The sequence below is a fragment of the Musa acuminata genome, chromosome BXJ3-3 (assembly GCF_036884655.1).
Source record: "Musa acuminata AAA Group cultivar baxijiao chromosome BXJ3-3, Cavendish_Baxijiao_AAA, whole genome shotgun sequence".
NCBI lineage: Eukaryota > Viridiplantae > Streptophyta > Magnoliopsida > Zingiberales > Musaceae > Musa > Musa acuminata.
Window position 1 is genome coordinate 10,424,629 of NC_088351.1, and position 20,800 is coordinate 10,445,428.

Sequence of the window (20,800 nt, forward strand, 5' to 3'; positions counted from 1 at the left end):
TCGGCTGACAGTGGTCGTGCAAATTTATCAAATTAAGTGTGACCTAATGGCACATAAAGGGCAGTACCCCATCTCTACTGTATTAGCGAGATAACCGTGGATTCATAGCAGAACAGGTGGCTGCATTTTTGTGATTAGGAGCAGGATAATCGCAGTACAAGAAAATATAGTCAAAATAAGAGGCATTTTGCCCATCAAAAGGCGTGAAAGCAGAGTGTACCGATTCATCTCTCTGTTTGTAACTTCTCAACTAGTTTTACGCAGTATGCGAGGCACATCAACAAATTGGCAACCCAATCCTACAAACGTCACATGATATCTCTATAATATCATACTTCAGAACCCGCATATTTCTAAGCATTTTAATCCTGTTCTGTAAAGTAGGAAATATACTTTCCAGATTTAACATGCTGTTGCAGTTAAGTTCATTTCTCAGAGTTTTTTTAATCCTGCTAAAATAGCTATTTGTCACACAACTAATCAGAAAAGTTTTTATCATTTCGTTCAGGATACTAGGTCAAGGTACAAACCCGTGTAGCTTTGTTACCATGTGTCTGAACTCTGAAATTGCAGCTTTATTTATTTTCTCCTCAAGCTAACTAGATTGATTTCAAGGAGACGAGGAGCAAATTACGTTTGGGTGATATTAATGGTTTGACATTATGCATATGTAACATGTTTTTTCAAGCCATCTTCCTAGGCCATGTGCCGTGATGAAATTCGTGAGCACTCTGTACCATGAAAATTTTATGCTTTTCTATTCGGAGAGCAAAGTTTGCGTCGATCACAGGAAATGTTTTCAAGAAATAACATCAAAGTTTTAGCATAGCAGATCTTTTTTCCATTGAGCACTGGCGCGTTGACGTCCATGAGACAGCGATATTCCGGGTTGTAAGCGGGCACAGGTGCGAGCTTCTTCGATGTTAGTGACCACGAAGGTTATGATTGCTCTAGTTCTTCGGTGGCACTGTTAAATGAGGTTGTGATGTTAGGTGAATTGTGATTCATGAGTTCATCAAAGAGAATAAACCAAGTCGTTTTTTTTTGATCCATAATAGTCTATTTGGGCTGAGCAATCATTGGTTTTTTGGGATAATTCCAGTGTTGAACGAGAAGTAGATCAACCTCATTTTGCATCTGTGTTCATTAGCTTTCATAGTACCCTAACGGACGTCCAGGATGAAGTCTGTGTTATGATCAATTTGTCATGTTGTCTTGATATGATCCAAAGTTAATAACAGGTGGTTTAGGGAATGACTCACAATGGATGAAATATACACGTCCAAGTTGATGGGATATATCAGCTGGTCGTTTGGTGAATCGTCAGTTGATCTCAAGCGTCGGTTTCCCGGCCTTTTGATGCGAGCATACTCATATATCCCACCCGTCCGTTCACCGGACTCGCGCGACAGGGCAAGTAGACCGGAACAAGCAGCGGGCCTGGCAAACTGCCGTGCGCTGATAACCCGGTTGGTGCCCAGAAAGTTTATTCCTGTGGTTTCTCTACGGCTTGCAAATCGCTGTAAACGTTATAGATGAGCCCAGTATCATTCATTCAGCTGGTTTTTATGATGTCGAAGATCATGATATCGAAGAACCTTTTATTAGGTTTCAACATGCTCCGTAGGAGTAAAAAGAAAAAGAATTTAAAAGACAAGCAATGGATTGAGTTGGTGGCAAAAAATGACAGTACGTATAACTTCTAACTCGAGTTCATCCTTCAAGATTTTGATCATACCATCCGTGCAGCTTTAATTGATCTCAACGAAAATAAAGTTGCTGTTCCTCCTTATCTCCATCAAACAGGACAAAGCAGTACAAATGACTGTGTGACGGGGTGGGGGGGGGGGGGGGGGGGGAGGGGGAGAGTGCACAAGATCAATCCTCATTGTCAATCATCTTACGAACATCATCGACAACCATCCATGCCTTGTATCCAGCAATTACCCCAGCTTGGTTCTGAGAGTCCCTCCACAACTGAGGAAATCACGAGTAATTAATAGAAATTTATGTAAACGGTCATTAAATATTATTAAAGATGGGATGTTAGTTTTACCTGTATCGTTGGCATCTTCTGCTCGAGTTCCATGTTTTGCAAGAATAAAACCAAGCATCAATAACAAAGATAAAACCTTTCCTAATGTGCGTTGTTAAGTACAAAAGAGGGAGGGGAATATATCGTGACACTGGTAGAGGCATAAAAGACAATTTTTATGTGCTTTAGCTGAAGAAGAATTGAACGACAACATAGAAACAGATACGAATTATGATGAAGATCTCAAGCATCGTCAACATTTTGAGACAACCATATAACAGACGTCTACCATCCTTTGGAACATTTATCAATTGTCTACTTTAGTGAAGAAGACATCTAATTTGCTTGGAAAAACATGTTATATGCTGATCCAAACAGCATTTGTTTAAAAAATCCAAACATCAAAAATTTATTGCGAGACGATACAAAATTGTGCACACACATTAGAACATTGGCGTATGCATAAGCATAGATATAACCAAGTTAAACACAAATATCATATGTATCACAAAGATTGTTCCATAATTATAAAATTTATTCTTTTACCATTGCCTCCGCCAAAGAGAGTCTCACAACTTTCTATGAAGAAGCACAGGCACACAAAGACCTGGACGCTATCTAAAGCAGATTGGCACATGGATTCTGATTGTCTGAAAAAACGACAGTTTGGAGGATAGTATATAATCTCTGCTGCAAATTTTTCTACTAATTTCAGAATAACCAATCCAATGATTTCTTTGTAACATGTTGTATGTGTGACAGTCTATTACCATATCCTTGTCTTAAAGCAATATCATATTTGTCAGCTAGTTTAACTGATAAAGATTTTGACAGTACATTGCAAGGTCCTAAGCTCGAATCCCGCCAAGAGATCATGGTGCTAAGCTCTAATATGATTCAGAAGGCTATAATTTCCTTATGCAGAAGACATTAGCTCCGTTTAATAACCCAGAACTGGTTTTCCCCTCTGGGTACCTAACTTATTTATTCCCTATCTATTTTCATGCAATTATAAGTTAGGTCATCAAATGTCTTTCTTTACGCTAAAGTCAAGTTTGACATAAAATTAGCTAATTATCATGTCAACTACTCGTTTTTTCTGTCTCAAAATGCTTATAGCAGATTACTGACTCTCCAACAACCACACTTGAAAGTAATAGTTTTCAACTTTTCCAACTAATGGAATGCGTTATTGACAAGGTATACAAACTTTACATTTAACAATGGATACTAAATAGAAAAGTAATCGCACGAACTCATTCAGAATATTATTATAAATAGAAAAGAAACTGAATGAAACTAAGCCTTACAGTGATTCCAGCACGATTCACAAGCCTATGTGGAACTGTGTTCACATCGATACAGTAGAACCTAATGCTGAAACATAAAACAAATCCAAGACTGTAAGAACCCAACAAATTTCCATGTATTGTATAGAGAAAGGATAATGAAGATAGTAAAGGGGTTTGGGTGTTCTAACCAAGTTAAGTAAACTTCTCTGAAAAAAAGAAATAATAAATATTGTACTAGCGAATGAACTTCCAGTATAGAAAAATGAATCTATTAAAAGAAAGTCGATATCCAACCTTGGGTAGTACTCTGCTGCCAATTTTTCCAATTTGGGTTTCAAGTATATACATTTTCTGCACCAGTTAGCCATCCTACACATCAAGATGTAATGAAAGATTTATAACAGTGGGAACAAATTAGGAAGATCATAACATCCATGCCATGTAGAAGTCGTTCTCACAAACCATGACCTGAGATGTTCCTACATCTGAGAAGCTTTTCACAGTGTTGTATGCCAATAAACAGAGTAGGCAGCTCATGGGCCAAAGGTTTCTTAGAAATATTTACAATTATATCTCAATAAACATAGGCAGCTTATAGTCCAAAGGTTTCTTAGAAATATTTACAATCAACTGTTAACGAACAGAAACCTTTTCATTTTTTGCATCAAATCAAATGCAAAATGTATGGGTTGTTACCAACACATGGAAACAAATTTAACCTAAGCCATTCAAACATAATCACATAATTCAATCAATAAACACTAAGGCATTATCACAAAATAAATAAAAAGAATAACAAAAAAAATTAGCACAGATTAGAAGTCAAGAAGCACAAATAAACAATGGAAATCAAGACCCAGAAATCTAACAATTGCACATAATTTACTCTTTTTAGTTTATTTTTATATTCCAAAAATTATAAAAAGGAAATTTCAAAAGATATATACAGCAAGTATTGTCTATTGTCTATAGACACACGCAATGAGGAACCTATTGGCACAATATGAGCACGTAGAGCGGGCAAATTCACCAAAAGAAAGCTCATAAACCTCAATTAAAACTAGGGTTTTGAAATGTATAGTCCAAAAATAATGTAATAAACAAACCTAGCAAACAAAAGGAAAAAGCACAAAAGAAGGAAGAATCCAAAGGCTCAAAACCGAACCATAGAACAACGATCGGCTCCTCGAGCTGATGCGCCTCGGCGATGATCCGATCGAAATGCTCCTCGCTGACGATAGGCTCGAGCGCGACCGAGGTAGGCGGTTCCTCCTCTTCCGGCGACGGGGCCACCTCCTTCGCACTCCAGGCGGTCGTTCCACCGGCGGCGGCGAAAGAAACAGCCCAGCTGAGCGAGATAGTACCGATCGAAGGCGGGGAAAGGGAGTTTTTGCGGTTGAGGCGGGGAAGGGGAAGGCAGGATCGAAGGGCGGGGTGGTGCCGCGTGAAAGCCGGGTAGTGGAGACGACGAGGGACGGCGGCGAGGTGAGCGTCGGACATCTCCCAAGCAATCGCGTGTCCGACTTGGGAGATTCAAATAACCGAAAATAGCAGCATTTTGTCGTCGCAGTCGTACTCGTCGAGTATTCTTATACGTTTTCCTTATTTATTTATTTATTACTATTATTACATATATATATATATATAATCGATTTTTTAATAATAAAATTAGAGTATTTTTAATCACTTATGTAACGATAGACTAATCAACAAATTATTGTGTTTAAAGATCGTATTAATCGGTATGGATCAAAGTAAAAAAAAAAAAATGCATTACAAACAAAGATGGTGAATAAATAGATAACTTTTTTTCTATTACTTATTTTAATGATGAAAGAATTATTGATTGGTTTTACACAAACACAACCTCATTTGCAAACAATCAGCGAATAATCTGATTTGACTGAGTTGTTGTTGGGTTTTGAGTTTGGCTTCCAATAGAGAACACTGTGTGGCATAAGATGTGACGTCAGATTGATCCGTGTTTCCGACGTGTGACTTTTTCCACACAAGTTCCAAATAGAGGGGGCCACCAAAATGTGGTGTTTTAGAGTTCTGAAAAGTGAAAATTAATGCAAAAAAAATAGATGGGGGGAATGGGATTGATTGACACGTTAATTGCATTTGTATTCTCTCGATCTAAAAGAGCATCGTGGAATTTGTTCTCCATGACGAATGCCCACTGCTTGATTAGAATTCTTCTCGTGTAAGGTTCCTTGGTCAACGACCATCTCATACATGGTCAAAATTTCCCCTTTCATTTTTAGATTGCTCATCTCTGAATGATGAGAGATTCACTTATTTGAAATCTAACATACAAATCGATTTGCGTAAACGATTAAATTACTCGGCACCATCATCGTCTTGATCAGACCGCGGAGGTGTGGAGAAGCAAAGCACAGCTTGATTAACTCTTGTGGTGTTTCAACGTATAATAAGCATATGATTAATGTGCACGCAATCACATGGTTAGCCTTTAAAATAAGAGCTAATCATGTGCTCTCATGAATTATAATCGAGCATATGGACTGTCTCCACGTGCCTATGTCTGTCTCCAGCATCGTATATCTTCTTCACACGACCTGCCTTGGCTTTTGGCATTTGGCTTTCGATTGCAAGGCAGAGTCAAAAACTCAAAAGCCATTCCGATACATGCACAAAAGTTTTGGTTGATGATGATGATGATGACAGTGTAGCTAATCGTAATCACCTAGTTTTTCTCCTGCATGGATCTATCTATCTATCTTTAAATGCCTCAAACAAATGACAGAAACTGGATGTCAAGAGTCAGTCCTCTGAATGGAATCTCACAAAACTAGGGGAGAACTTGTTCGTGCATGCCATAATATTTCAGCTTCTTCTTTCGTGTCTCTTTATTATATAGCGATCTATGCGGATTTGACTCAAATGTCAGTTCCATTTCCAGCCATTGCTAGGATATTAAACCAGGGTGGTTTCAAGCAAAAAGAGAAGAAAGGACATGAGTCAGGTTAATTATTGGCAGCATGAACATAGGATGCCAAGATCATCCGATAACCGTGATGATGATGATGATGATGATGGAGGCTGGTCCCCGAGAATATAATTAGTATGTGTTATGGTACTAGGTTATTGCCCACAACGAAAAGAAAGGTGTGACTGCTAAGGCACAGCCATCCACCCACCTATTCCTATTATTTTCTGCGGCTAAATGATGTCGGTAGAGACGTGCATTCTGCGACGAAGGACGCCGAGAGACAACCTAAGGTTTTGGCTTGGATTGGGCGTCTCTATACCCGATGAACAGGTCCAACTATGTGTGATACGTATAAACGGATCGTTTTTAGTTATTGCCATTGATCTTCCCATTGCGAGGAGCACAAGGAAGAACATAAAACAACATAAAGCTGGTGGGAGTGTTAAGCCCCCACCGGAGAATCTAAATGCCTTGGAATGATGATTTGGTTCTTAAGCCGTGGTGGAGTCTTACGATCGGCAGGAGCACCGGCAATGCTCGAGTCTAAAAGGAGCGTGCCATCGGAAAAAGCCTTAAAAGGAGGGAGCAAATACCGGGCCTTTGTTGACAAAAGATGCATTCTATTGTCTCCGACACTATAACACGTACAGCCCTGCGTATGTCTCTCTCTCTCTCTCTCTCTCTCTCTTTCTCTTTCTCGTGGGCTTTGTACGTGCAGATGTATAGTGTCCGTAACGTGATGAAAGTTGAAGTTGAATTCTTCGAGGTGACAAGGGACAGAGAGCAGTGCAGCAGAATTTTATGCACATGTACAGAAGCATTTGTACATTAGGGCTGGGATACAGATACAGATCCCTGGACGGGGAAATTAAGCTATATATGCACGCCTCTCGTGGTCGGTCTCTATCGATCGTTCTCACCAACGTCGTCTCCTTCTCTCTCTCTCTCTCCTCACTTTTGAAGTTGCCATCATCTTTCTATCCTCTGAGACCCCAAACCGTGGTTCTTAAGGTGGAAACGTGTAAGTCTTGGGTGGGAAGTCGATTAGGTTTAGGAGGTGACAGGAACTCCTCCTTCTCACCCGAACACAGGAGTATCTTTGGTTGTGGGAAGTGATCAGGTGCGTGAGGGTTTCGATCCAGGCCTTGTTTCTCTCTTTTTTGCCCTGGCTTTTAAACCCGCTGGTTCCTGGGAATGGATCTGTCGCTGGTGTTGCCTCGATACAACTCAAAGAGCACTGCAACAGGCTGCAAGATTCCGCCTGTGGGTCCATAAATCCAGGCTCCAGCCGCAGATGTCACCTCGCGTGGGATGCTGCAGTACTTGTCGCAGTGCTCATGTCTTCCTCTTCTCTCGCTATTTCATCTCCTCGACTCAAATCTTGGGGTGGGATAGCAGCCTTCCTTGAAGTATACAGCTTCCGGTGCGCTCTTCTCTCGGTTAATTGCGTTCCAGTTTGTCGGAGCAGCAGCCGGCCGGTGCTTGCAGCTGCGGCATCATCAAGATTCACACGAACGTCCGGGGAGCCCCGTCGTCGTCGTCGATGAGAATCTTGATGATGCTGCATCAGCAAACAAGCGGCTAAATATATATGCCTCCATCGCTAAGGTAGATGCTTTGCTGCCTTTAAGTTCATGCTTGTAGAAGGTAATGGTTCCTTTACCCTTGCAAATAATTCATGGAGAACAGATGCTCCCAACTCTTAGTTATACACCTGTATTCACTAATCCTTTGCTCTTATCTGGAGCCAAGATTTAGATTATTTAGGATTAGGGTTCATATGTGCGGTTTGCAAGTGTGCAGGATCAGATCTACCCTTCCATTAAGCAGTTTTGCGTTTGATATATATATATATATATATATAGCTGTTTATTCATCTTACTGTGTCTTTTGTTGATAAGGAAAAACCTTTCTTTTTCTTCTTCTTCTTCTTCTCCTCTCAATATAGAAGAAACTCTATTAATTTATATGGCTGATGGATGAAACAAAGCATTAAAAGTCGCAGGAAAGAACTAAGAAATCCAAATGGCGAGTAACATCATGGACCACTTCAATCGACTGGCTTCATCATGAGCCCTTTTTAAGAGGACGACGGTACTGCTCTTTCTCAAACACACCAAAACATGGTTGTAGATCTGAACATGTGATCATCTTGCATGGGGTAATTCCTTCTTGATTTGATATGGTCCAGTCAAAGAGCTTGCTCCCTTCTTATCCTCACCGGAAGGCTAGAAAAAATTAACTACAACAACTTTTAATTTCAGTCTGGCTTTGTTAATTTATGGATTCTAATGCATCTTGGTAGTACTCTTGAATGGAAATGCTTTGAAGTTTGACATTAATATGTGCATTCCTTCAATATTTGGCAGTCATCAACAAACTATCTTCTTGCTTTGAGATGAATGATGTTAAGCTGCTCGATTTGGTTGCCACAGTAAATCATATAGATCAATGAACTCTTTTTTAAGTTGTGATACAACAACTGCATTCAGAAGAAGGATCAAGGAGATCCTTGGCTACATGGTAAGATTTATTTTCTGAAACCTGGAGAAAACAAAAAGAGCAACTCATTCACATTAATGCACACTAACATGTAAAGTATGTGCAAGGATCATTTGCTAATTAATGCAGGTTTGATCATTGTTCTTAGAGAGCTTACCATCTAAATAACTATGTGGCAGGAAATGTCCTGGGATGGAAAGGATCTAAAAAGGAAAAAAAAAATCTTATGTTAGCAATAACTCTCCTTCATCAGTCACTCATTTAGGTGGACCAAACAGAAGGTACATGTTGCTGCTAGTTGTTTCTAAGTGGACCTATCTTTTAGGACAACATGCACAGAACTGTCCGGCAATTTGATTTGAGCTCCTTTCTCCATCTAAGCACATATACCAACATATACATCTAAGGGCTAAACGGATGTGATTTAGTCAAAGTATATTGGTTGTACTATTGTATGAACTGGAGCCTCTAAGGTGTGTTGTTTTCTCTCCAATCAGAGGGTTGCCATAATCCAAAAGAAAGGGTTTCTTTCATTCAAGTCGACTGCAGGGAAACACTGCAACTGTGATGGCATCAATGATACTTTTCATGCAAGGTATCGGGTGCTTTATAGCCAGAGACCTCTATGAGAAAATGTTATGCTGAGCAGTGACAGCCACTGTGCTTCCTTCTTTCGTTTGTACGTTCTTTCCAATATTTCTTCTTGTCATGAGTTCATTATTTTGCTTGCACTGCGCATCATAATGCTCCCAAAACATGCACTGAAGGATAAATCTTGATTGATTTGCTTCCTCTCTTAATATCGACTTGACCAATTATATATCTCTCAGCAGAGGTCGATGACAGGGAACTAACTATTCTCGAATGATTGGGATCTACAGTTTGTTTTTGATGCTATAGTTATCGTTGTGCCATAAAGCTCACGAGCATTCAATAGTAAAGGCCCATATATAGCTGTTTGGAATAGAGGAAAAGATATATAATCTGTTTGTACAGATTTCTTTGCCTAATGAATGGGCTGAGATGCCTTTGAAGTCACGAGTAGAACAAACTCAAAGAAACCAAAGTTCAATCACCATGTTCCAACAATCTACCGATGATGCTTATAACACAAAAGTATATAAATCACATTACGCCTATCATCAAGTATGTCTCATGGAAACACCTTACCCCTATACGCAAGAGCTAGCGTGCATGAGAACATCTGCATGATGCTTTCCGATTCATCATAAGTATGCCTTTCAAAGTTGATCTTGGAGATAAAACCCGTTCTCTCAAAGCATCTTTGCTAGGGTTTGTCATTAAGAGCTCAAGACTCTAATATATATTGTTCTCTCAAATCTGAACTGATGATTCTCACAGTAAGATAATATTTGACGATCCATTCGGTCAGTTGATGAACATTGATACCAGCTTTTTTCTGTGAGACGAAAGAGATATCAAACCTACCCCTGTTTATAGTCCATGCATGCAGCACAGGTACACTTCCTCTGATGCATGACATTTGAACTGGAAGAAAACCTTTGCTTTTTATCGAGTATATATGTTATGAGCCCTTGCAGATGGTTGAAAAGAGCAAGCAAAAGAACTGATTCTTCTGCTGGACAAGGAAATACCATGCTCTTGGTTTTGACTAACCAATACAGAGAATAGGTTCTGGCCAATTCGATGTAACACAATTCCATTCGAGATAAGAAAGGGAATATATGAAACCATTCCTGACATCAATACATATATGTCAGCATAACGGGCTCAAACACACACAGAAAAACTCTCATTTAATTAGTGTTTTTTACTCCTTTTATTCTCAGCGCTTTGTCGATACTTCAAAGACTTTGTAGGATTCAGCATCTTTTAGATTCGATCATTCACAAGAGACATACACGGAATAGGGCTTTGATTGCTCCTAGTCGGTATCCAATTTGGACAACCATATTTCAACTGAACAGTTTGCAGAGTCGAAGTGGAGTGATGAATTGCTTAGGCCAAATGGGGTTATGCATTGACAGCATTGGCAGAAAAAGATTGGTTAGATTCACATATGTTCCCTTGCATGAATCAGGCGTCGAATGTGGCGGGAACGGTGCTTGGCTTGAGACATCGGACTACAACATCGTCCTGAGATCGCTACATGACCATTGACGCGGGGAGACCGTCTACTGCCAAAATCTCGCACCATTTCATGAGGAACAATGAAGTGATCTGATCGAACCCTCTGCGAGGATGATCATGGTGGGAGCAACCGAGGGAGGTGGCAGAAGAACAACTCAAGATGGATCGGGAGAACTGCGTGCAGCAAGCAAGATTAGGATTCTGGAGTTGCGACAGCTTAGCGTGTGGATTTGGCTGATTCATATAGATGTGATTGCTCAAGGGAGTTCCACCTTACCTGAAAGCACTCGTAATTGATAGAGATCGTAGAATGTGTGGAAATGGCTGGTCCAACTCTCACCCAGCGCTAGCTTATCCTCAAGTGAGTGCCTCATCGATCGCACCGCCCTTTGAAATGGCTACCGCGATGTCGACAGTGGTCGGCTCAGATCCTGCAACGGCTTCCGAGCTTGAACAGTGACGGAGAGTTCACGACCAAGTTTTCCATGTACACTCGTGGTTTACCGATCGTCCTCGACAGTGCTCGAGATCGACATGCATTTGGATCTGAAAGCATAACGCTGTGCTTCGGCTGTCACGCACAGTGAGAAAGAGAAGACTTTCCTTTCAACTTCTACGTTTACATCGCACCATATATTGCATAGATGTAGCTTGCAGAAACGTGATGTGTTACCACCATGCATTGGTCAAACAAAACAAATCAAGGAAGATATTATTTGGTTCTATCAGGACTACCTGATGTTATATCGACAGCACTTCATCAAGACGAGTACATGTTCATAGTCCTCAAATGCCTTAGATCACATAGCTAAGCTTATGAGCTACATATACTGATCGATCAACTAACAAGTGCACATCACAGATTTAGCTCTCACTTGAATCTAAGTTAGGCATGTATCCTTTCAAGCACAAGCTAAGCAAGCATGTTAGAGCCCATCTCCATTATTATTTCCCCTTCTAAAAGCCGAATACAGTTTGGGGAGCGTGACCACCCATCAGATGTCCCAGATCTTGCTACTGAGCTGAATACAGGCCACGATGCATGAACATATATCCAAATCTAACGACAGGTCACGGCAGACCCATCACCCTCATGCTTCCTATCTCTGGATCTCTCCATGGCTATTTATACGCCAAGCAACCAGATCATGTGGAAACCAGACATGGCCAAGTTCATGAGGAGTTACCGTGTACTCAAGCACGCGGCCAAGGTGCTGCAGCGGAGCTTCTCTTGTCCCAGGGTCTGCCGCCTACCGGATCAAGGCTTTAAGGGGAAAGAGAGGACCGGTGCAGTGACGGCGGTGCCGCAGGATGTGGAGGAGGGCCACTTCGCGGTGGTGGCAGTGTGGGGTGAGCAGCCGAAGAGGTTTGTGGTCTCGCTGAGCTGCCTGTCCCACCCGGTGTTCTTGAGGCTGTTGGAGCTGGCCGAGGAGGAGTTCGGCTTCCGGCATGAGGGCGCCATTGCGATACCCTGCTGCCGAGCGAGTTCGAGAGAATTATCAGAGATCTGCCATAGTGAGGAAGATGATCAATCGATTGCCGTCTCGTGAATTATACGCTTATGATAGTTAAGTGCGTGGGTATTGGCTCGATATGCTGAGAATGATAGGAATCACCCGAATGATTTCATGGATACAAGAAATGTATTTATTGATGTTGTGACACCAGGAAATATTAGAATCGTTTGAAAGCCCTTCATGTGCTATGATGAATATGATGAGCTTCAACACGACGGTGGTGCTGCCGTCGTCGTCGTCCTCTTCCATCTCTGCTGCCTCTCCACCTGCTGCTGCTGCTGCTGCATTGCCGGTCTCTTCCTCCTCGGCTTCTTCTGTGGCGAAAACCAATGCACACGTTGATGATTCATGCAGGAGATCATGAAACGAGAAGCGGGTCAAAACATTTGTAACGCCTATCTTACCCATGGCTGCAGCCGATGCCCTCTCTCTCGTCCCACGAGTCATCATTAACAACAAACAAAGCACACAACACATTTCTCGACCATGAGTAGTGTACAAATTCATCAAAACCAAGTTAAAACATTAAATCTACAAAACAATGTTTATATCTTATGTCAAAACTCCAATCACCCATCCTATCATTTAAAATGACCAATTGATATCTTCGATTAATTACCCATGCTGAATCGTCATAGATCCATTCAAGTCATGTATGACGTAGGGCGATATGTGTTCTTTTTCCATTATATATTTCAGATCGTCATAATCGCATCAACCCCATCTTAAGAGGACCCGGATCATCTTATCGAGCGCAGGATCACCGTCCATTCACGTCGTGAGCGTTGTATGATCCGAGCAAGGAATCCTGAGGGTCATCGTTAAGATTCCCACGACAATACGATGAGCGGTGTGGATGCGCCGACTTTGGTGCACGGATGGCCGGGTGTCTTCCTTTGTTATACAATTCTCGGTCGACAACTGATACGGCGTAGCGCACCAATCAGGGATCTTTATCTATATCGGTTGATGAACTGCCACGTATCCCTATCCGCTCCCCCGTTAGGCATATCAGAAGAAAACCCGGAACGGTTGAAGGCTCGCCCTCGCTCCCGACCCCTCCTCTCCGGGAGAGAGAACTCGAGATTCCCCTCCCGATGTCCGCCTTCCCCGTTCTCCAACACCACATCCTCTTCCTCCGTCCCCGCCTCCATCTTTCATTCATACCATTCTCCCCTCGCCTGCGCCGCCGCCTTTTCTTCTCCGCCGCCTCCGTTCAATGTTCCTCGTCCTTGCCCTCCTCCTCCTCCTCCACTGCATCTCGAGGTGAGCCCTCCCATCCTCGTTGTCCTACGTTCACCGACCTGCTCCGTCAATCTCATCCGCTCCTCATTCAGACGACATCGATGAGGTTGCGGAGCCGCCAGGCGTCCCGCCGCCGCCTGCTTCCGGGAGGGAGACGCAACAGCTCATTGATGTTAACCCTCCAAGGGGAACGAGGGATTTCCCTCCGGAGGACATGAGGCTTCGGAACTGGCTCTTCCAACAGTTCAGGGAGGTAAGAGTCTGGTGAACGGTTATATGGCTATCATCGTGTTGGTGTTCTGCACTCCAAGTGTTCGATGTTATTCGTGGTTGATGTATACCTGTCAGGTGTCTCGGATTCTATCTTTCGAGGAGGTTGATTTCCCGGTCCTCGAGTCTGAGGCTCTTTTCATTAGGAAAGCTGGGGAGGAGATCACCCAACAGGTATGTGCATACTAATTTGATGTATGTGCTTGGTCAATAGGAACTAAAGATGCGATTTTTAGGTTATTTCTTGACGAGTGGTGGCGACCAGTGTCATAATGTCGTTTCCTACACTATCTTACTTGTGCCCGCAACTTCAACCATCAGTTAACTTCAGACCTTTTTGGCGCTAGCAATATTCTGTGACTTCCCTCTGTTACTAATTCCTTACGAAGTCTATCTTCTTTTGATGTACTAATTTAAGATAATAGGTAAAGAAGTGTAGGATTTGTGTTCTTTTTATGTCCTGGCACTTCTTTATTCTCCTCTCTTCATACTGCTGAGTAGATACACTAAACATTTCCTAAAATTTCGCTTCTGAGTTTGTTCACGTTCATATATGTTTAAAATATTTAAAAGAGTATATTATTTGACTGATTAATCTTTCATTCTCAGCTGTACAATTTTGAGGACAAAGGGGGTCGCCGTGTTGTCTTAAGGCCTGAAATAACCCCTTCACTTGCACGACTTGTTATAAAACAGGGGTAATCTTTCGCATAAGACTTTTTGAATATGCATGAGAATCTATCCAGCTTTTCTCTTTTTCATACAATTCCTCCTTGTTGTGAACCTCAGAATGATTTATGGAGTCTTTGTGGTTGTTGACTACTTATATCGGTTCACAAAAGTGATTGTAGTATCCTTCACCAGAATTAACATTTTACATGCCTTTTTGTTCAGCAAATCAGTCTCTCTTCCATTAAAATGGTTTACCATAGGACAATGTTGGCGATATGAACGGATGACAAGAGGAAGACGTCGAGAACATTACCAGTGGAATATGGATATAATAGGTGTTTCTAGAGTTCGGGTATGTGCAGCTGCACTCTTGTTGCAGTATATTTTTCTGGTAGTATTGCATGTTTTTTATTGTAAGTTTTTTATATGTTATACATCTTGGTCACATAAGAAAAGACCATGACTATTTTCTTCTCCTTGTATGAGTGGTTCAAAGCATCATTGTCATATATTCAAAGGATTTCTAAGATTTTTGCATTAATTAAAGTTTTAGATGACTAAAAGATTGTTAACTTTATTTCTCTTATATATTGTGTTAAGAAAGATAGGATATTGTTGAACATATTTTTAATGAGTAAAAAATACAATGGTTAAACTAGAGTTGGAGACTTGCAGTTAAGGACTGTCATATTTCACATAGACATAAAGATTTGTTTTTATAAAATAGTTATAAAAGCAGCTATGCTTTATGGATTATATATGTAATTAAGAAACACTGAACAAAAAATTAGTTCCAATGTGATGAGGAGGTTAAGATAGATGTATGGGATACTAGATATTCTCAGTTGAAGATAAATTGACAGAGAATGTTTAAAAAGGATTTGTTGCACAAGGCAAGCCGAGATTAGAGGTTCAAGAAGAGGTATAAAACCTTATTAGAAATAATAAAAGGGAGACTTGATGGTCCTTAACATGAGTAGGATAATATTACCCTTGAAGATCTCAAAGGCATGTAAACATCTATGTAACTGATACACTTGGTTGGGAACTTAGTAGTTGTGAATGTTGTAACAGTGTCATATATAGCATAAAAAACACAGTACAAAAGAGAGCACAGTTCGTGAACGAAGTATTATGATATAATCTATGGGAAGAAGTTGAATGCAATGGATAACATTCTCATAAAACATTGTAAATTTCAGTCATTAAAATTTTCTCTATTTCACAGTCATTAGTTTGGAGAAATATCTTTGATGTTTCTTTTCTCCCTGAGAACCTGTCTAGATTTACTTTTGGTCACAGGCTGAGGCTGAACTTGTTAATGCTATAGTTCTCTTATTTGAGCGGCTTGGGATAACTTCATCAGATGTGGGAATCAGAGTCTCTAGCCGAAAGGTACATTTAAATCATTCTTTTCTTTAATTTTAACATGTCTATATATCTGTGTATATGATTGGAAAGAGTATCTCGGTTCCTATTTCCTACATTTATGGTTGGTAGTTTATTCGACGTTGAAAGACTTGGAATTTGTAAAAAACTTGAAAGATGAAATATGTTGAGCTTTATAAGTACAAATTTACATAATCAATATAGGTACATAAAAATAAAATATACACACATACACACATACATACATAAATACATAAATACATATATATATATATATATATATATATATATATATTTATTTATTTATTTATTTATGTATGTATGTGTGTGTGTGTGTGTGTATTTTATTTTTTAATGCATATGTATCCATCCATAAATATAACAATATGTTTATCAGTTGCAGCACCTGTTTATAAGCATAGTCGCAGTAGTGTTCCTTCAGTCTTAGGTGCATGCACAATAATCCTTCAAAATGGGAAGCCAAACCATTGCCAATTGTGTGAAGAGTGCTGATTCTAAAAGCAGGCAAAGTGTCTGAAATGCTTTTCTATAAACATGACTAAGATCTGTTTCTGTAATCATTCTTCCATCTTCTATTGTTGAGATAATGGCTTTCTACTCAAAGGGAGCATTAGAATTCAGATGCCACAACCATTTGCCAGGCATCACTAGATTGTAAGAATTGAGATATATAATTCCATGTTCTTCTAGTTCTCAGGATTTGTGTATTCCAACTTACAAGCCCATTTGATCTACTATCAAGATCATGAAATCCCATAAAAAATTGTCCCAATCTTTTTAATATTCTTTATTAACCATGTAGTCATTTTCATAACACTAATGTAGTACATGGATCATTTTAAGAAATTGTTTGTCTTCTGATGTTTGTCATTGATGATTGCTCTCAATTTATCCTTGTTCCAATTATTAGGTGGAAATCCGATATAGAATTGTGAATGCATAGCCGCCTCTGATTTGAATTCTTTTCTGCTTACAGGTTCTCCAGGCAGTGTTGCAAATGTATGCTATACCAGAACGTCTATTTGCAGAAGTTTGTGTGATTGTTGACAAGGTTAGTTTACCTCCCAACTCTTAATATCTTCTTCACCGACTTATAGTTTGAGTTGAAACAATTAGTCTTACATGCAGAAGATAGTTTATCATTTACAATTGAAGTGCTTCAATGCTGATTGTGGTACTTGTACTATTCATTAGTTTCTGAGATGCATCAGCTACAGATGTTTATCTTTTGTTAAGATACCCTATCCAGATAATGGTTAAGTTGAAATATATTAGAAACATTGGAAGATTTGAGATTTTAGAGATGAAAAGCATAAGATACTTCCATTTGGTAATAGCTAAACCAATAAGGTAACATAGTAGGCATGAGCTCTTACTAACAAAAGGTGGCAGCTTAACAAATCGCTCCAAATTCTGCAGTAAATATTGGATATGTCCTAACTGACACTTAAATAATTGCAGATTAGAGAGAAGATGGAAGGATGTAATAAATTAATAATGCTAAGTCGATATCTGAGACTAAAACTGTTGTTGATTCCCTTGGGGAATATAACTCACATAGCCATTTCAAATATCTGCAGTTGTGCACATTCATTGATTATGTGACAAGGGACACCAACCAACAACTTTTTAAAGCAAGTTCAATCACTACCATCGCAGCCTAAAATTGAGAAACCTGGAGATAGTGTTTGTGTGAAATGTAGTTGACCACTAAAACAGATGTAAACAATTTGTCTCAGAATCCTAGAAAATCTCAACAATATGGAGTATGTGATTACTGTTTGGTTGGATCACCAGTAAATAAAAGCCTTTTGAGTTGTGATGAAATGTCCTCAGCCGGTTGTAGTTTTCTTGATCAGCACTTCTTGCATGAATCTGCTATCAGACCAAAGGCTTGAGTTTGAGAACGCTTTGTGTACTTCAAAATTTCTAGAAGACATTTGCACTAAGAAGGGACATATACAACTTTCTCTTAGCCTAAGTGCTGCTTGAAATTTATAATTCCTACCTTTAATTTAGAAAATTCTTTAAAAACTAGTTTTTTCTCACTTATAAATAAGATCTTGGTATCCAGTGATTATTTGAGTTCTGACCACCCAGTCAAAAATTTTTACTACAATATATGTTAGCTTTTGTTCTTATGAGGCTCACTCTGTTGCATATAGTGCAGTTGGGAAAAATTACTAAAGAAGAGGTTGAAAAAGAACTCATGAGTGCTGGGGTAACTTCAGAAGCTGTCAAGGGGATCGTTGAAGTTCTCTCTCTTACATCATTAGACAAACTTGAAGGTTTGTTGTCATAGATAATGGCTACATGTAGTGGTGCTTGAACCAACAGAGTGTTCATCTTTTATGACATATCTGGTTGTGCTTATGCAGCGGTACTGGGTTCTGATGTTGAAGCTATTGCTGATTTGAAAAAGTTTTTTTCACTTGCTGAGCATTACGGTTATTCTCAGTGGATTACTTTTGATGCATCTGTAGTCCGTGGACTTGCCTATTATACAGGAATAGTATTCGAGGTCAGATATGTAGTAAATTTTCCTGTTACTTCATTTTAAGAGTTATGGTTCTTAACATGTCATATAAATGACAATAAATAGTCACTCAACTTTCTGTCGAAAAGTTAGGAATTTATAGGTCAGTTAATCTAGATGCCCTAGGTTAGCTGAACTGCAAGTCTTTTGTGCTGCAATCAAACCTTGGTTCAAATGTTGACATCTCAATTCCTTGCTTTAAAGATATAATTCCAGTGATCACGTGATCAAATACTTCAACTACATGCCAGTCAATGTTTCAAAACCAAACGATGCAGAGGAGTTTATGTTTTATATGCCAAAGTTGCAGTCATTTTGTTCTCTATGCGTATACTTACAGAAGCAGATGTCTCCCACAAAATTTATTAGTGTTCTGATCAGAGACTAATTGATGCACATTGACAGCTATTCTTACATTGTTTGGTTCAATTATCGTCTAATCATGATTCACTTTCAAGAATTAGAAGTATCATGCAAGTCATGAATCCTGTACAGGGAAACAAAACCGATAATGGGTATACTCACAAGACACCATGTTTAAACATGATGCTAGATCAAAAGCAACAGGCAAAGAACCAGTCATTTAAGAGGTTTTCTCAACTGCTGCTGTGTCACCTGCCTTTTTATGAGACCAGTCACACCCTTAGTGAAATTTAGCATTAGTTGATTGACCTTGGTAGCTTAAACAAGTGAATGATTTGATTATGGTTTAATTTCATCTGGTTCCAATCAATTTGAGTAATAATTTACTTGGATGCTACATTGATATCCATTTGCCCATTTTTGCTGAATGTTTTGGTTTTACTAGCAACTATGATGCCATTTGTCCATCTTAGCCTAATGTTTTGGTTCTACTAGCAACTTGATTTTGTAGATGGATATGAAGTTAATTGGAATAGTATTCTTTTTCTTTTGTATTGCCGCCAAGTGCAACTCTTGTGTTCTAGTCCTTTCTCTACCAAACCTTCTACCTTGCAGAATGTATTTGAATTTCCTCTTTTATTAATTCACATAAGAATGAGATCGATCATGCTTGTGTCACATAGTGTATCACATTCATACATAACAAATCTTGCATACATGATGAATCTTGCAGGTAACTGCCAGTTGTCTATTAATTTGTCACCTTTTTGTTTTGTCAGGCCTTTGATAGAGAAGGCAAACTACGAGCGATTTGTGGTGGAGGAAGGTATGACCAGCTGCTGTCCACATTTGGAAGTGATGACATTCCCGCTTGTGGGTTTGGGTTCGGAGATGCAGTTATAGTGGAAGTAAATATCTGGTTGCTTTATTGTTAATGTTGTTTTTGAGACATCCAGAATTAAGATACTCGTTATTAGATAAATATGAACGTCCCGACAGAAATTTAAATCTTAAGAAGAACATGCAACTGTTACTCAATTTTTAGTCAACTGATTTATTCACTATTCATTTGAAACAATTCATCAAGTGACCATCTCCCTTCATATCTGCCATAACCATCATTTAACATCTTCTGAATGGTCATCTTTGCAGTTGCTAAAGGAAAAAGGGCTTCTGCCTGATCTGGGTCGCCAAGTAGATGACATTGTATTTCCACTGGATGAGGAGCTTGAAGGACAAGCCTCCATGGTCGCCTCCGCCCTCAGAAGAAAAGGCCATAGTGTTGACCTTGTAGAAGATAAACGCCTTAAATGGTATGTCTTAAACTGTTAAGTTTCACTAATTTAATAAAACCCCATAGGTATAGCCTGAAAATGTATATCATGCAAGAAACTAACAACTTGTGTAATTTTGAAATGACTCTTGATTGTTATTTCTTGATTACTTGATAGGGTTTTTAAGCACGCCGAACGAGTCAATGCAAGCAGGCTTATCTTGGTTGGGAACTCTGAGTGGCAACGAGGTATGGTTCGCGTCAAGGTCCTATCGACCAGAGAAGAATACGAAACTAAAATCGATGAACTTAACTGAGTGTTATAGATGATTGGTTATTTCTGGGCCTTCATCCTTGTCGATTAGTGAACCTTTCCTATTTATAGAATTGCTGCCAATAACAGGTGAGTTTTCTCTTAGTGGATTGCTACATTGATCGTTACCCACTCCCATCATTTCTAGTCGATTTGGTTGAGCCTCATTTTTGTACAAGCGCAATGTATTATGTTGAAATACAAGTCTTATGTACCTCATACTGCACCTTCCAACTTTTAAATATGTGCCTGTTATTTGTTCTTTCTCCACTTATCTGTTCAAACATTCTCTTATAATGGAAAT

The 20,800-nt window shown here is 39.6% G+C and overlaps 3 protein-coding genes and 1 long non-coding RNA gene across 5 annotated transcripts; 3 read left to right on the plus strand and 1 right to left on the minus strand.

Annotated features, from left to right (window-relative positions):
- Positions 1-1,584: 1,584 nt before the first annotated feature.
- On the minus strand, positions 1,585-4,894 carry LOC103973117 (thioredoxin-like 3-2, chloroplastic). 2 transcript variants are annotated; one of them, XM_009387597.3, is made up of 5 exons: positions 4,493-4,891; positions 3,622-3,696; positions 3,346-3,412; positions 2,057-2,074; positions 1,585-1,977 (listed from the first exon to the last, which is right to left on the minus strand). In XM_009387597.3, the coding sequence occupies exons 1-5, from the start codon at positions 4,825-4,827 to the stop codon at positions 1,879-1,881; spliced, it is 594 nt and encodes a 197-aa protein (XP_009385872.2). In that variant the 5' UTR covers positions 4,828-4,891; the 3' UTR covers positions 1,585-1,878. The 2 variants fall into 2 exon arrangements, with proteins under 2 accessions (XP_009385872.2, XP_064998343.1); XM_065142271.1 differs by lacking the exon at positions 3,622-3,696 and having other exon boundaries at positions 4,493-4,894.
- A 2,279-nt stretch (positions 4,895-7,173) lies between these two features.
- On the plus strand, positions 7,174-9,494 carry LOC135632300 (uncharacterized). Its single transcript, XR_010494668.1, has 2 exons — positions 7,174-7,891; positions 8,653-9,494. It is a non-coding gene; the product is annotated as an uncharacterized LOC135632300 (long non-coding RNA).
- A 2,566-nt stretch (positions 9,495-12,060) lies between these two features.
- On the plus strand, positions 12,061-12,447 carry LOC103973148 (protein SMALL AUXIN UP-REGULATED RNA 16-like). The gene has a single exon (XM_065143924.1). It carries the CDS (start codon positions 12,061-12,063, stop codon positions 12,445-12,447), a length of 387 nt encoding a protein of 128 aa, XP_064999996.1.
- A 987-nt stretch (positions 12,448-13,434) lies between these two features.
- Positions 13,435-20,766, plus strand: LOC135633593 (histidine--tRNA ligase, chloroplastic/mitochondrial-like). Its single transcript, XM_065143240.1, has 12 exons — positions 13,435-13,680; positions 13,752-13,912; positions 14,008-14,103; positions 14,539-14,627; positions 14,824-14,953; positions 15,904-15,996; positions 16,988-17,062; positions 18,182-18,299; positions 18,390-18,532; positions 19,690-19,818; positions 20,063-20,223; positions 20,362-20,766. The coding sequence occupies exons 1-12, from the start codon at positions 13,512-13,514 to the stop codon at positions 20,498-20,500; spliced, it is 1,503 nt and encodes a 500-aa protein (XP_064999312.1). The 5' UTR covers positions 13,435-13,511; the 3' UTR covers positions 20,501-20,766.
- Positions 20,767-20,800: the final 34 nt, after the last annotated feature.

Excerpts from the sequence above, each read along its gene's own strand:
- LOC103973117 (XM_009387597.3), bottom strand. The coding sequence starts at position 4,827 with ATGTCCGACGCTCACCTCGCCGCCGTCCCTCGTCGTCTCCACTACCCG. Across the intron at positions 3,697-4,492 it reads GAGCCGATCGTTGTTCTATG|GATGGCTAACTGGTGCAGAA; the intron begins GTTCGGTTTTGA and ends CTTGATGTGTAG. Across the intron at positions 3,413-3,621 it reads GCAGCAGAGTACTACCCAAG|CATTAGGTTCTACTGTATCG; the intron begins GTTGGATATCGA and ends TTTATGTTTCAG.
- LOC103973148 (XM_065143924.1), top strand. The coding sequence starts at position 12,061 with ATGGCCAAGTTCATGAGGAGTTACCGTGTACTCAAGCACGCGGCCAAG.
- LOC135633593 (XM_065143240.1), top strand. The coding sequence starts at position 13,512 with ATGTCCGCCTTCCCCGTTCTCCAACACCACATCCTCTTCCTCCGTCCC. Across the intron at positions 14,628-14,823 it reads CGACTTGTTATAAAACAGGG|CAAATCAGTCTCTCTTCCAT; the intron begins GTAATCTTTCGC and ends CTTTTTGTTCAG. Across the intron at positions 20,224-20,361 it reads GAAGATAAACGCCTTAAATG|GGTTTTTAAGCACGCCGAAC; the intron begins GTATGTCTTAAA and ends ATTACTTGATAG.